The sequence below is a fragment of the Silene latifolia genome, unplaced genomic scaffold, assembly GCF_048544455.1.
Source record: "Silene latifolia isolate original U9 population unplaced genomic scaffold, ASM4854445v1 scaffold_88, whole genome shotgun sequence".
Classification (NCBI taxonomy): Eukaryota; Viridiplantae; Streptophyta; class Magnoliopsida; order Caryophyllales; family Caryophyllaceae; genus Silene; species Silene latifolia.
In genome coordinates, this window is record NW_027413793.1 from 3,555,161 (window position 1) to 3,571,234 (window position 16,074).

The window sequence follows — 16,074 nt, forward strand, 5'->3', positions numbered from 1 at the left end:
ATTAATATTAATATCTTATCATTCTTCTTATCATTTATCCTCTCTCATCTTGCTTCTCACTCCCCTTGTCACCCTCAAATCCACACACTAACAGTTACTCTTCAATTAGTCGTGTCTCCCTTTCGTATCTCTAAAAAAACAAAAATTTACCTCATACCGTTAATTTCCCAAAGAATTGCACACTAGGCTCACCCCTTGATATTCCAAATTCCCAAACTCAGTCACTATCTACAAATCCACGTCGCGACATAACTCCATCTACGGTCACTATATACCCCTCTACTTCATCTCTCTAAAGCAACCTTTCATTACATATATCCTTAAGCAACACAATCCTAACCGTCTCCCTTCCATAAATCCTTACACGTCCCAATTTGCCACTATTCGCATCCCTCATCTCGATCTTTCATCCTCCCATTTCTTTACCTTTATATCACTCTTGCCCATAAACACTGACTTTTATATTACTCAACACACTACTATATCACTCACCATATCTCACCAACATGTTCCTTACCTTGATTAGCTCATCATTCCTCCCTTTCCTTTTTCCACTATCCCTCACAACCATATTAACACATGTCTTCCTTACCCAACACATGTCCTTCACAAGCCGGAATTCTCCTTGTCATAGCCTTTGGTAACTTACGTATCCAGACCGTCACATAAATAAAAGAACGTTTTAAGACCCAAAACATACATGTGTACATACGCTACGACTCAAAACAATGTAAGAACATAGCCACCGACTCAAAATAAAGGTGAGAACATAGCCACCGACTCAAAACGGCCGCCCACTGAGGTACTCGGTCGAGTACATGGCGTACTAGGCCGAGTAAAGGATACTCGGTCGAGTAATGAGACTACTCGGCTGAGTTCACGACTCCAGAAGCTACACAAAATTGTCACAGAGAGATTACCCGGCCGAATATGGAATACTCGGTCGAGTATGAAAGATACTCGGCCGAGTAGGGACTACTCGGTCGAGTATCGGCGCAGTTCTCAGCACCGTCCAGTTTTCGTAAAACAGTCATATCTCACTAGTTACTTGGTCAATCTGGGCGTGTGACCTATCGTTAGAATCGTAAGAGGACAAGCTATCACCTCCAATTGGAATTACAGCAATATCATTTCTAGAACTTGACTTATGACAGTTTTAAGACAGCCCTTCTATAATTGGTCTTTATAGAAATCAATTTTTCTTAACAACACAACTTAAACATGCATAAAACAAACAATAACGACCCAATACTTCAAGAAACCAGTACATAGATGCACTTTTATCATACCCACATGAAAATTAAACACGACATTCATGTATATAGACGCGTGACCGAAACCATATGCTACTACCAACAACCAAACATTAACATCATCATGTTCATATGCACATGTACCACTACCATACTTCATGCACAAGAGAGTATTAAACAGGTAACATGATCACATTCTTCATGCTCAAGATCTAACATATACGAATTCACAATCCACCTCTCATATACTACCACGTTCCAACACTTTCACCATTCATCCAATAACTTCACAAGATTCCAATTATAGGTATCAAACACACATGACTCAAACATACAACAGTTTCCCCCCCATGTGACCGGCTTAAGATCGTAAGGGCCTTAATGCGACTTCGGGACGTCTCCCAAGTCTTTGCGGTAGCTCCAAACAACTCTCCCCGGGTTCATTTTATTTAGACTCCCTAGGTTCATTGGGTTCATTTGTTTTAGGTGCCGGAATCGTCGGCTCTGATACCACTTTGTAACACCCTCTTGATACGTGCATTTTATATAGTCCTTTTAGGCCTTTTTATGCACGTATTTCTATGCTATTATCGTAGTTTTATACTACGATATGCCCCGAATATGCTACTTTGGGTCGTTTTGTCTTATTTGCAGGAATGAACCAGAAAATGGTGAAATCGAGCCTTTTATCGTCCGTTTAGCATGCATTTGGAGGAAGAATGAATTTGGAGTGGGAATGTAGCTATCTTGAGATGCGCAAAGAAGTAAAATAGCTAGGCGAGCAAAGGAAGAACTTCAAATTGTTAGTACCTAATTTGAAGAGCCATATCTCGAGTTCTACAATGGATATGCAGGTGATTCCAATTGGAGATGAAATTTTGTCGTCTTAGCTTTCCAACGCCACCAGAATCGCCCTGTTTGCCCAAGTAACGAAGAAATGGCAGCCGTTTGAAGTTCAGTGCGCAAAGCAGGAAATGTGCGCTGGAAAGTACTTGATCGAGTGGTTTGAGCTTAATTTTACTCGATCGAGTGATATAAAGTTACTCGATCAAGTAGTTTTGATGTTACGCGGGATTAATTAACCCGTGTTGGGCTTAATTTCGGGATAGACTTTTGTTTTCCTATTTAAGCTTTCATAATTAGGTCATAAACATACTTTTTGACGGACGCCACTCTTACTCTTCTCTTTTCCCTAAACTTTTCCACTATAACTGTTGTTTTTCGGGTTTTATAGCTTGGATCTTGTCGCTCTTTACGCCGAAATTCTCGTGATTGTAATCTTTCTCTCTTTTAATCTTAATCTCATACTTTGTTTGCTTTAATTCCTTTGTTCTTACTTAATTAATTTCTGCCCTAATTAGTTTATGCATTTTTATTACAATTTCATCATGTCACTTATCAGTTATTTCATTATTGCTATTATTGACAACATTAGCCATATGAGTAGCTAAATTCATTCATGTTGGGATTAGGGAATCCATGGTAGGATTGTGACGATGTAGCAAATAAGCTAGACAATTTACATGTGAGAATCTGTTCCCATAGCAATTTAACTGTATCACCAATTTAGTTGAATGCATGCTTCTAAATTATTTTAATCTGGCTAAAATTAATCCTGGATCGAAAGATTGGACTAAATAGGCCTGCTATGAACAGTAGACTACCCCCTGACGAGGACGAAAGTTAAGTTAGTGGTCATTTAGGATAGAAAGTGGACCGAAAGGACCTTTCCATATCCGTCTCGCAGTAATTTATCTTATTTGTTTACAGTTGAGTCACTGGACTACCGTAGTGAACCGAAATCCTGACATGTCCCTTCTTATTTGATAGTTTATCATCTTTTTCTGCCTTTATTGCTCTTTTCTCTGCTTCTCTTCCCTTAAACCTTTAATAGTTTAGAAAATCAAATACAAAACCCCCCAATTGTGACATAGATAGACGGACTACAGATAGATAACTTGCCTCCCTGTGGAGATCGACCCTACTTGCTGCTAGCTTCTGTTAGTTGTATTTAGGTTTATTTTTGGTACAGAAACGACCGTATCAAATTTTGGCGCCGTTGCCGGGGAGGCAATTGGCCTATTTATCTGTTTATTTTTGTTTGTCTTGCGCCTCAAGGGATTTATTCCTTGAGGCAGTTCTTATCTTTTTCTTTAGTGCTGTTTTGATAGGTCTACAGGTCTATTAGACAGATTTCAGAGAAAGATTATTGAAGGGAAGGCTTGAGTACCTTCGATTCTTTAGCCAAGATGACGTCCGTCTCCCAACTTATAGCCCGTTTTGAAGCTCCAACCGTCAGAACTGACAATTGGAGAGGAAAGAGTCTTGGGGTTGTGGAAGTCACCAAAGTTTTGCTCCTCTTATACCTGTGCCACCACAACCGCTGCAACAACAAGGTCTTCAACAGCCTTGTTATGCTAACCCACCGCAACACACCCCTCCTGCTGAAAAGAATGATGGGTTCGAGGAATTGTTCCAAATTGCAAATATCTTGGTTTCGAGTGTGGAAAAATCCAAAGCTCAAGACATCCGTCTTGAGAGGTTGCAGGCCCAAGTAAATGGGTTGATCGAAAAAGTTGAACTTGCTGAACTGAAGTCAATGATAGAGGCATTTGCACTAACGGTGCAGAAGTCTTATGCGGAAACTTACATCTGTATAGAGAAGCTACAGACTCAGCTGAATCAAATGGTTCAAGTAATGGCCGAGCAAACTTCTAAGCAACCTGAAACGGTCTATGCTATTCACACCTGGATGGATACGCCCTATGAAGGACCTATTCTGCCTATTGATGCTGAAAATGATGGCATAGATGCTGAAGATACCGTTCAAGAGGATATTGTCTCGCCTACCCACGCTCAATCACTCGATCGAGAGCCATATTTTGCTCGATCGAGTGAAATTACCGAGGAAGTACTCGATCGAGAGGGTGAAAGCTCTCGATCGAGCAATGAGGAAAATCAAGTCCTTGATCGAGTGACACAAGTTGCTCGATCGAATATAAATGTTGAAAAAATACTTCGATCGGGCTACATAAGTGCTCGATCGAGTAATTTTTTGGCTGATATCAATGAATGGTCGTCTAAATTTATTTCAGACGATATTCTGCAATTAAAGCTAATTCCTTTGTTACTTCTTCTGCAGGTACTGATGGGTTGACGGACCCAGGAGGTGGGCGTCATAAGTTGACTTTGGAGACTGGAACGGTGTGGATTGATGACCCAGGCGGAGGAATGGACGAGGCTAGGCCGTACAAGAAGAAAGCGCGCAAAAGGGCAGAAAGTGGAGGCCAATACACTGCGATAAGTTGTTGTTCTCCTGTTGCTCGGATGGTATGGAGGCCTAAAGTCAAGTTGATGGATGCTGAGGGAACCTCATTCAGTCAACAACCTTGTTGTGGGCCATTAATTTCTGTCGGTGGATGATAAGAAGAAGGTCGAGCTGGGACCTATCTGAAACTAGCGCTACCGGGAGGCAGCCCGGAATTTTAGAACTTTTTATTTATTTTTGAGCACTTTATTTAGTTTGTTGTGTGCCTTAATAATTATCCTACTCGGCTATAGACTGTGAACAATTTAGCCCTCTTTGCTTTAGCAGTCCTTTTGTGCGGTTGCTATTTGCGAATTTGCAGGTATTCTTGCATTCTGTTCGCAACTTAGCTGCTCTGAAGCCGCTAACTGTGACCTCCCATGTTGCTGGCTGGTTTGGGGAGGTCCCTACTTCGCGTATTCTTGTAAGTTTTTCCGCGTTTCACTCTCTTCTTTTCTAGTTTGCATTTCCTTTCCTTATTTTTGGGTACAATGAGGGCATTGTACAGTTTGGTTTGGGGAGGTTATGCATCCATATCTGTGTCTGCATTCAGCTTTTATTGCATTCCTGTTATCACGTTTAATTTTCATATTTCATATGCATTGTTCTTAAAAAAAAAAAAAAAAAAAAAAAAGGAAAATTAATAAAAACATTTATTTTTGCATATAGGTTGAGTCGGAATGGTAGATTTCCGTGATGAAATTGCACTTTAACTTGTGATTTTTACTTAAGCCTTGCATCTAATTGATAGTTATTAGCTGAGTCTTGCGCATATCTACGAGTTTTTGTTCAAATTTAGCTGACTGTTTAGACTTGACCTGATAAATTGGCAACCTACTCCATAATTTCTGAGTTTTAGAGCCCATAACTGGTGACATCCATGACCAGTTTACATAGGAAATGAGAGTAGTACTCCTTGCATAACATGTTCATCATTATTGCACATTCATGAAATTCGATTACTTGTCAAATGCATACATTCGGGTTTGTGGTCGGTGTCACATGCAGGGAGGTGCTTGCAAATTTCCCCTTTTCTCATATTTTCACCCAGTTAGCTCCACTTAAGCCAAATTTAGCCTTTTTGACCCATTAGCTACATCCAAAACTGAGCCTGCCTAGTCAAGCTAGTTAGTATGTCTTTTGTGGTATGTGTATTCCGTCTGCGGTTTGGCCTGTTTTCATTATTGGAGTTGGTGGAGGATGAAGAAAGGAAGAAATGAAAAAAAGAAATTGAAAAAAAAAGGGGGCTGAGAAAAAAAAAACGTGAAGTAGAGAAAAAAAAAAAGAAAAAGGAAAAAAAAAGAAAAAAATTGAAAAAAGTTGAACTCACGTGAGTAAAGAAAGAAAGAAAATTTAGAAAGTTTGTTGGTTTTTGAGACCGTCTGCTTTTATTTCTATCATGTGACGGTCTACTCCTTATTCTTATTTATACATTTTTTTGAGGAGATAGTGTTTTTGGATGGTGAGTTGTGTGCCAATGAAGGGCACTTGTACTTTATTTTCTAGTCAGTTGAGATTCGGATGGTCTTATATGGCCTTGTTTAGGAACTAGCTTGACGCTTTACCTTCACATTTCCATAATTTGTTTTGCCTTTTCTCACCTGAACCTCACTTTCCCATATCTTTTGTAAGCCCTCAGCTGTGACGGACATTGTTGGTTGGAATGTATGTGTAGTACTTAAATCGTCTATCATTTTTGTTGCATGCATGTTATGTAGGTCGCAGTCTAGGTGAGTGACTGTTTTCTCTTTCTCTCTTATACATATACTCTCACCCTTTGCTTCATGAGAGAAGAGTGACCACGTGAGAGTCCGATTTTGTTGGTCTTGCAGGGTTGATAGGTCAGCTTTATTTATGGACATATTATAATTCGTTTGCGTAATGACCATTGTAGCTGTAACTGTTGATTTTAGTTTGCATTAAACTGGTTTAAGTAGACAAGTTATAGCTAGCTCTGGGTTATCTTTTCCGTTCCATTAGTTTGCATTTAGTTTACTCGAGGACGAGTAAAGGTTCGGTTTGGGGAGATTTGATACGTGCATTTTTATTAGTTTATGCATTTTTATTACAATTTCATCATGTCACTTATCAGTTATTTCATTATTGCTATTATTGACAACATTAGCAATATGAGTAGCTAAATTCATTCATGTTGGGATTAAGGAATCCATGGTAGGATTGTGACGATGTAGCAAATAAGCTAGACAATTTACATGTGAGAATCTGTTCCCATAGCAATTTAACTGTATCACCAATTTAGTTGAATGCATGCTTCTAAATTATTTTAATCTGGCTAAAATTAATCCTGGATCGAAAGATTGGACTAAATAGGCCTGCTATGAACAGTAGACTACCCCCTGACGAGGACGAAAGTTAAGTTAGTGGTCATTTAGGATAGAAAGTGGACCGAAAGGACCTTTCCATATCCGTCTCGCAGTAATTTATCTTATTTGTTTACAGTTGAGTCACTGGACTACCGTAGTGAACCGAAATCCTGACATGTCCCTTCTTATTTGATAGTTTATCATCTTTTTCTGCCTTTATTGCTCTTTTCTCTGCTTCTCTTCCCTTAAACCTTTAATAGTTTAGAAAATCAAATACAAAACCCCCCAATTGTGACATAGATAGACGGACTACAGATAGATAACTTGCCTCCCTGTGGAGATCGACCCTACTTGCTGCTAGCTTCTGTTAGTTGTATTTAGGTTTATTTTTGGTACAGAAACGACCGTATCACCCCTCATACCAAGGTACCTTACCAAGGACTACCCTAGCATGAGAGGTTGTTACCATCTCGGTTGCCCGAGGTTAGTATATCAAAAGCAACAATCCAATCAACTTTATTAAAGTATGAAGAGTTTAACGATTACATAAATCTCAGCCCAACTCAAAATAAAAGTGTAAGAAACTCAATACAACTGAAATCAAAGACAGCTAAACTCGTAACAGCGGAAGCTAGACTCGAAGTGATGACTCCCCATGAGTGTCCCAAAGCTACACATCTGCATTACCTGTCATAATCTGCTCACCATCCCCGAATGGATCACCGCGGGTTTTACAAAATAACAACAACGGGTCGATGCACGTTCAATCAATATAAGACAACAAACAATACAACCAGCTGATCATCCTCCATCCCCGATCTCCCGATCTCACACAGTAACCGACTACACACCAAAGTGTGTAGCCCTGCCAGATTACCCATCGCAACAGGTAATCCTCGCCGCCAGTGGGTGACCGCAGCCTATCCCCACCTAGTCCAGCTCATCAACGAGCGACTAACAATCCCTATCCTTTAATGTGCACATCCCCTCCCGTGACGGGTTCCACGGAGGGCGAACTAGGGTGTGAAGCCACTCCCGCAAGTGACTCCACCACAATCACACACACAGCATCACAGCTGTCACAACACCACAACCGTCACAACACAACCACACCAATACCGTCACCACAACACCCAACCTCCGATGATCAGCAGATAACAACAATTATAAAACATATGCAATCTCAATCAATTAACAGTACTGAGTAGGAGAAACCCTACCTTTTCGCAATCCAAGCACACACAAGCAATCAATTATGATCCTTCACATATCCATCACCTACATAACATAATTATGTATAATTACCACCTACTCAATCAATTAATCATGCACATAACCTAGACTCATCATAACTTAATAGGAATATCAACTTAAAGAACAAACACGACTTTTCCTGATTTCCAGCACATGGCAGACTCGGTATAAAATGCATAACTAATTTCAGAAAATTTGAATTGATGTAAGGCCAATTGAATTGTGACCCCATGAGTCTTAGCTACAAATTATATCTAACGTATCTTTCTCAAATTCCAAATTTATCAAGGGTTTTCAGACTGATTTCTAAAAATTGACAGAAACAGTCGCATAAAAAGTATTGATTCATAAAACGGGTTTAAAACATTATTTTTCAGTAATTCCAAATCCTATTGTCATCTAGACTCAACAAAGATGATGTATGAAAAAGCCCCATAACTGAATCGATATAAAAATTAGGGTTTCAAATCATTTTCCACAACCAAATCAGATTCGCGGACTTTTCAGCGACATGTTCATAAATAAATTATCTAGGACAAACTATAAAGAATTTGACTACGAGATTTTATATGCATAAACTAGACATCAAATAAACAGGACTCTCTTTTCAAACGTTTCGAAGATGAAGACTTTAAAACAGTATAAACAATGGAATGAAATCGACTTACAAACAGGGAAATCGAATTAGGTTGAAATCGATGAGAAATCTTCAATCAAATGAAAGGCTCGACAATTCTTCTTCCTCTCCCTCTCTCTAGGTTTAGAAATGGTTTTATAAATGATAAAATGAAACTAGAAATGACTCAATTGTTAAAAATAAAAACCTTGGCCAAAACATAAATTAAACCGTCTAACTCGCTGAACCGGTTTACTCGGTCAAGTGCACTCGGCCGAGTAACACACACTCGGCCGAGTACCAACCAAGTACTCGACCGAGTACTCCCACTAAAATACGGAGTATTACATCGGGACGCTTGGATTGAGAGCTGAGACGCCCGGATCACTACTTGAGACGCCCGGATCTTTTGCTCAACTCTTCTTTTTCCTTGACTGCCCCAAGGATCTGTGGGGATCGTTGGTAGGTCGTGGGGATCCTCATCATTGCCCATTTCTACTTCATTTATTCACTTAGGCCTTTAGTAATGATCTCCTCTTTGATGCTTGGTCATTAGATGCAATCCATTTAGCTTTACTTTGCTCCATAAGTGCAAGGTTAGCGATCCTCTCCTACCAAGGACACAAAACCTCAAAGAATATGCAGAGTAAGGAACTAAAGATACGAAATGACCCTAATAAGCACTAGAAAGCATAGGAACAAGTCTAGTCCGGAGACTAAATGTGCAAAAATATGAGTCACATAAAAAACGCACCCTAAACCCTAGAAATAGCTGTTAGATAGCAGCTATGGAAATGGAGACCCGACTGCTCTCAACCCTACCAAACCCTACTTTAACTCCCTATAAATACCTCCTACCTTCAATCCCTTTGCTCCTATAAGCTCTCCACACATCCTAATACCATTTACAAGCATCAAACTCCATAAACAAACCCTCAATCAAGCTCGAATTGGCTCGAAAAACAGAGTGTTCAAACACTCTGTTTTCGCGTTATTTCTAGCGTCAAACAGCCTGCCTTTTACCTCGATTTTTGTGCCTATTGCGTCAAAAATATCCCTATTTGTTTGCACTTTCAAAATCTACGTTTTTCCACGATTCTAAAACATATTTCCAATCAAATTTTCATCAAGAAACGAGTTCACAAATCAAGTTTGAAAAACGTTGCGCAATTCCTTCAAAAACACGTGTTTGCTTCAACTTTCGTCGACAACGGCCCCTCGAGACAAAATCTATAATCGATTACGACCCAAGACGGTGTCAACGATGCATGTAGGTTGAGGTTGCATCAAATCCTCCTTCTTTCCCTTTTATTTCGTTTTTTTATGTTGTTTATTTAGTTTGTTTTGTATTTCGTTTATTATTGTTTATCGTCTAACATATTAACATCGAAACTAGTTTAGTCCGAGTATGAGTTAAAGTACCACCATGTACAGCCGCGTTGACTTGAGTTTAAAATTTCTTACTCGCCATTGGCGATTGTCCTCGCTCGTTTACATATCCTCGTGTTCAAGGGAGGGCATTAATAAACCAAACAATGACATTGTTTCACACGTTTTGGCCTCTCTTGCGTTTTGCTCAATTCGACCAACCATATGACCGTTTGCAAATTAACCCGACCTCTGATTGTTGACTTATAATTCAATTTGATGACTTTAGATTGATTAAATAAGCTAATTAGGCATGTTAGGGTGCTTCGACGTAGCATATAAAATCGATTAACAATTCTATAACATAATTGAATGCACTCGCGACCAGACCATGTACAACCCCTCACAACAGCGCTTTAAGGCCACTTTCAACCACGACCAACACAACCACAACCTTCCTTAGACTCCAAGCTATGACTGTACCAATTCGGACCTAGAGAAGCTTTCTAACCCCTTCAAAAAACCATCGAAACAGGCCCTGTCCGTAACCAAACTGCCCAGAAAACGCAACAGTCCAGCCCGTGACCATCACCTGTTTAGCACCCATTTGACCACCCTTAGAGCAACCATTGACCACCACTTTGACCATATTTGCTAACTTTGCACTTCCACGATTCCAACGAGTCTAAGAACACCCATATTCGACTGCGTTTGTACCTTCAAAACTCGTCTTAAACTTGGCACCTTGCTACTGTTTTCGAAATGCTTAACATGTAATTTGTATCAATTTATCACGTCATTTTAATACTAACTTTAACGGTGTGTTAATCTATCTTATGCTAAGCGTAAGCCTTTTTATCCCTCTCTTTTTTTGCGTTTTTATTTAAAATTAATTCGCATGCTAAACCACTCGACGAGTTAATTGCATTGAATTGACATAGAACGGAATTCACATGTTAGGATCAAAAAGGGTGTTTGCAATTTTATACAACGATCATAATCTTATCCGATTAGCTATCATAGTCCATTAGTAGAGGCAGTTGTTTACAACGGGCGGGGGTGAGTGTTTTATTAACGAACTTCCCACCACGTACTTTCACATCGAACTCAAATCTCTTTTCAAAATGGTTTCCAAATTTCCTTAAATTTGTTGGCGACTCCTTTTTCAAAGCACCCCGTGGATATACCGATTTCCCACATCTACAGGTTTTTTGAGTTTTCCGATGTAATGTCATACAAATTGTCGATTAAACGCAGCGATTTCTGAAACATGTTATAGACTTATAGCCCTATAATCATCAGGTGTTTGTTGGGATTCTGCAGATAGCGGGTATCTACATAATCAACAATTGTCTTATATTAACTATTTCCCAACCTTGTTCAAGTTTAACCATGGGGAACACTAGATCAAGTCTAAGTGTACTATCCCCAGCGAGGTCGCCAAACTATGAAACAAGGCCAGCCGCACCGCGTACACCCACGCGTTGGAAGTTTTAAGCGGCGGCACTTCTTCTTAAGGAACTTTGTAAACAAAGCACCTCCTGTGCCGTAACCGATTTGAGAGGCTTAGAAACCAGTGAAAGATTGAACAAGTCTGCATTTGAGGAGTCGCCACCAATTTTTATAGAAATCAGGAAACCGTTTGATTACTTCATGCCATGTCAAGACATAAAGTATTGACATGAATACTAAGAAATTCGTTACCCTTAGCATTTTATATCTAGAATGACTCTCGCGATGCCAATGAACACAGGGGATAACAGATATCTGATGAAGGGGTGAGAGAACGTACTAGGAAGTTCTTTAATCGAACACCTAATCCCACCCGCCTGGATAGCGGCCTCTACTAATGATTGGAAAAGTCGCTTATAGTTGATACTGTTAATTATATTCATGAATGCAACACATTAGATTTAACCTTAACATGTGAAATTAAACTATGTCAATGGACAATTAATTTAGAATAGATGGTCAAAGTGGATATTTACATTGATTACATGTGACAAAGCCAAGCAATAAAGCATACAAACACAAAATATAAATCATAAATTACAAGTCAAAAGGATCGAATTTATGTCATAAGGATTCTCAAAAGAAGTTCTAAAAGAAAAGAAAAAGAAATAAAAAGAATAAAAGAAATTATAAGAAAAATAAGAAGAAATAAAATTACAAAAACGAAAATATCAACATTAGGCGATAGAAAAACGTATTAGTCGATTATAAGGAATAAATAGGAATTATATCGAGGCGAACTCAGTTCATGGGCAGAAGCTAACTCGGAAGAGAGGCAACTGATGATGCGTCCTCTGGAAGAGGCGTAACCGATGATGCGTCCTCTAGAAGAGGCGCATCAGACACTACGTCTATTCTAGAGGCGTTCCGACTGTGAGAGTCAGATCCGCAGCCGTTAGCGTTAATTGGTTGATTTAATCGATTGTTTTGATTTATTATAAATCAAAGGAAGTGATTTAATCATGTTCCAAAGTATAAAGATGACATAAACTCGCCAAAGCCAAGTTATGCGGCGGATTATCAAAGAAAAGTGAATCGGAATTGATTTACAAATTACAAACTCGGACTAGTCGGATTAATTGAATTAGAAAGGTGGAATTAATGATTAAAGGTCAGGTTAAAGGTGAAAGATGAACTAAAACATATACAAAGGTCGAATTTGAGAGATTCAATATGAGAAAATTGAACCTCACAAACCCGGTTTGAGACAGTGGTGAAAACTCGCTAATATGGATTATTAGGAATATAGGTCGAAGAGAAATTGATAAAAAACGATTTACGTACACTAATTTTAAAGGATTAAGAGAAATAAAGAAGAAAAACGAAGAAAATAGAGAGAAAAACAAAAACGGAACAAAAAGGACTCGAGGAAGAAAAAGAAGAGCAGCCACTGATAAGCAGCCCCTGGAGGAGGCGCAGCAGGTACTGCGTCTGCTCCAGAAGGCGCATAATTTGGTGCGATTCTTCCCCACGTCTAATCTCTGTTGTTTTCGTCAAAAGGTTTAAAACTTGATTTTATGAAATAATTACGACTCGTGAGCATCCCTATAATATAAATTCTTACAAGATGTTACAAAATACAATAATTACGTAATTAAAAGATGGGATTTACACCCTCAGACTTACATGTTAGTGAAGGGAGATTTAACTAAATTGTCCTTTAGAGGTAACTCAACTCGATTTAATGTAGTGTGAAAGTGCCCTTGATGAGGATATTATTAATATTGCCACTGCTGCTAAAATGTATCTTGATGAGGTCCAAACTAAGCTCCATTTGGATCCTAGGAATTTAACTCTGCAGACTGAAGAAAAGATTGCCTCTAACACGTTTAAAGAATTGGATGAGGCTAGGAACATGTTTTTGGGACAAAAAGCAAAGATACAGTGGATGAGTTGTAATGATGAAAACACACATTACTTTCATAGTTCTATCAGAGCAAGGAGAGCTCAGAATAAGGTCCTGGCCATTAATGATATGAATGGCAGGCTTTGTTCTGATAATTCAACCATTGAATCTGCTTTCATTGAGTACTATACTTCTTTGCTTGGCAGTTCAGCACCTGTGACTTGTGTCAATCCTGGGGTGGTTATAAGGGGCAAATTCATTTCTGCTGAGCAGTGTACTGCTTTATGTCAGCCAGTTACTGATTGTGAAATCAGACAGGCACTCTTTTCCATTCCTAATGAGAAGGCGCCTGGCCCTGATGGATATTCTGCTGGTTTCTATAAGGATGCCTTCCCTGTGATTGGAGAGGATGTTACTGCAGCTGTGATGGATTTTTTTGGAAATGGAAAGATGCTGAAGCAAATTAACTCTACAGTCTTGACGCTTATTCCTAAAAAAGAGATTCCTGGATCTGTGATGGACTTCAGGCCTATTACTTGCTGCAATGTCCTGTATAAATGTATCTCCAAAGTCATATGTGGCAGGTTGGCTGGGGTGTTAGCTGACATTATCAGTCTAAACCAGAGTACCTTTATACATGGCAGGGATATTGTAGATAACATTTTGATCTGTCAAGACCTAGTAAGGTTTTACAATAGGAATGCCTGCTCCCCTAGGGTAATGATGAAAATTGACTTAAGAAAAGCCTATGACTCTATTGAGTGGACTTTTGTTGAAGACATGTTGTATGCTTTTAAGTTCCCTCCCATGATGATCAACTGGATTATGCAGTGTGTGTCTACACCTACATACACTATTTCCCTTAATGGTTCTCATTTTGGTTATTTCAAGGGTATGAGAGGCCTCAGACAGGGAGATCCCATGTCTCCTTTATTATTCACCTTATGCCTTGAGTATTTCACTAGGATTCATGATATAGTGACTTTGAAACCTACCTTTAGGTTCCACCCTCTATGTAAGGCAATGAGATTGTGTCATCTGGCTTTTGCTGATGATCTACTTATCTTCTGTAGAGGTGATAAGGATTCTGTTAAGGTGATTATGAGGGCTTTTCAGAGCTTTTCTGAAGCTTCTGGTCTTTGTATGAACAAGGATAAATCTGATATTTAGATGAATGGTGTGCCTAACCTTGTTGCTGAGGATATTCTTCTTCTATCTGAGTTTCAGAAGGGTAAATTTCCTTTTAGATACCTAGGTATATCAATTTCTTACAAGAGACTGTCCAATTTGGAATGCAATAAACTTGTAGAGAAGATGGTTGAGAGGATTAGGAGCTGGGGGGCTAAACATCTCAGTTATGCTGGGAGATTGTTTCTTGTTAGGACTGTCTTAACTCAGCTGCACAGTTACTGGGCAAGGATTTTTCTGCTGCCTAAAGGAGTTATTCACAAAGTGGAATGCATCTGCAGAGCTTATCTTTGGTCTGGCAGTGAGGACCACCACAAGGTCCTTGTTGTTTCCTGGGATACATGCTGCTTACCCAAAGTTTATGGAGGCTTGGGCATTGTCAATTGCCATCTAAGGAATATTGCAATGCTTGGAAAATACACTTGGTGGGTAGCTAGTAAGAAAGACTGTCTCTGGGTAAAGTGGGTTCATCACATTTATATCAAGCAATCAAATTGGTGGAGCTATAATCCTTCAGTTTCTTCTAGCTGGACATGGAGACAGATTTGCAAAATTAAAGATAAGCTGATCAATGGGTTTATGTTCAATAATTGGCTGGTTAAACCATATTCTGAGGATGTGGTGTATAATTGGCTAATTGGTGATCAGGGTAAGAAAGAGTGGCTCCCTCTGGTTTGGAACAGACTAAGCTTACCTAAGGATAATTTCATCTGTTGGCTGTTTATTCAGCACAGGCTGATGACTAAGGACAGGTTAACTAGGTTTGGTGTTCTTAATGATGGTCTGTGTTATCTATGTGGCTTGGCACCTGAAACACATGATCACCTGTTTTTTTACTGCAGCTTCAGTACTAGATGCTTAGTTCAGCTCAGGCAGTGGTTGTGTGTTGATTGGCACGGGGACCTTATAACATGGGCCTTGAAATGGAGATGTCGATCTTTATTGAAGAAAAAGATCATACTGGCTATCTTTTCCAGTCTGATTTACCTGATATGGGAAACTCGTAACAAATGTAGGGTTGAGGAGCTTGTGCAGCACCTTGATTGTCTTGTGAGAAGAATACAGGAAAGAGTGAGGGGTAGATTGAATGTGTTACATGTTGAGCAGGAGTAGGGATTTAGCATGGGTCAAATCAGTGAATCTAGCCAACTGACTTTTTCTGTTGGGCTTTTCTATTGTATGATGTACAAGTTTAATTATAAATGAGATTTTCACATTCCACCAAAAAAAAAGAAAGTGCCCTTGATTGCTCAAGAAATACAAGCTTAATTGATTGATTATGTATAGTGATCAAATTGGTCGGTCATGCAATGAAACAGGTACCACAAAATGATTTGGGCTTACGTAGTCAATTGAACAAGCACGTAGTGGTCAAAAAGCAATAGTGTAGGTCTAGAATACAAAAA

At 39.2% G+C, this 16,074-nt stretch overlaps 1 protein-coding gene across 1 annotated transcript; it reads left to right on the forward strand.

The window, feature by feature from the left end:
* Nucleotides 1-14,650: 14,650 nt before the first annotated feature.
* On the forward strand, nucleotides 14,651-15,781 carry LOC141640532 (uncharacterized). The gene has a single exon (XM_074449303.1). The coding sequence runs from the start codon at nucleotides 14,651-14,653 to the stop codon at nucleotides 15,779-15,781; it is 1,131 nt and encodes a 376-aa protein (XP_074305404.1).
* The last annotated feature ends 293 nt before the right edge of the window (nucleotides 15,782-16,074 follow it).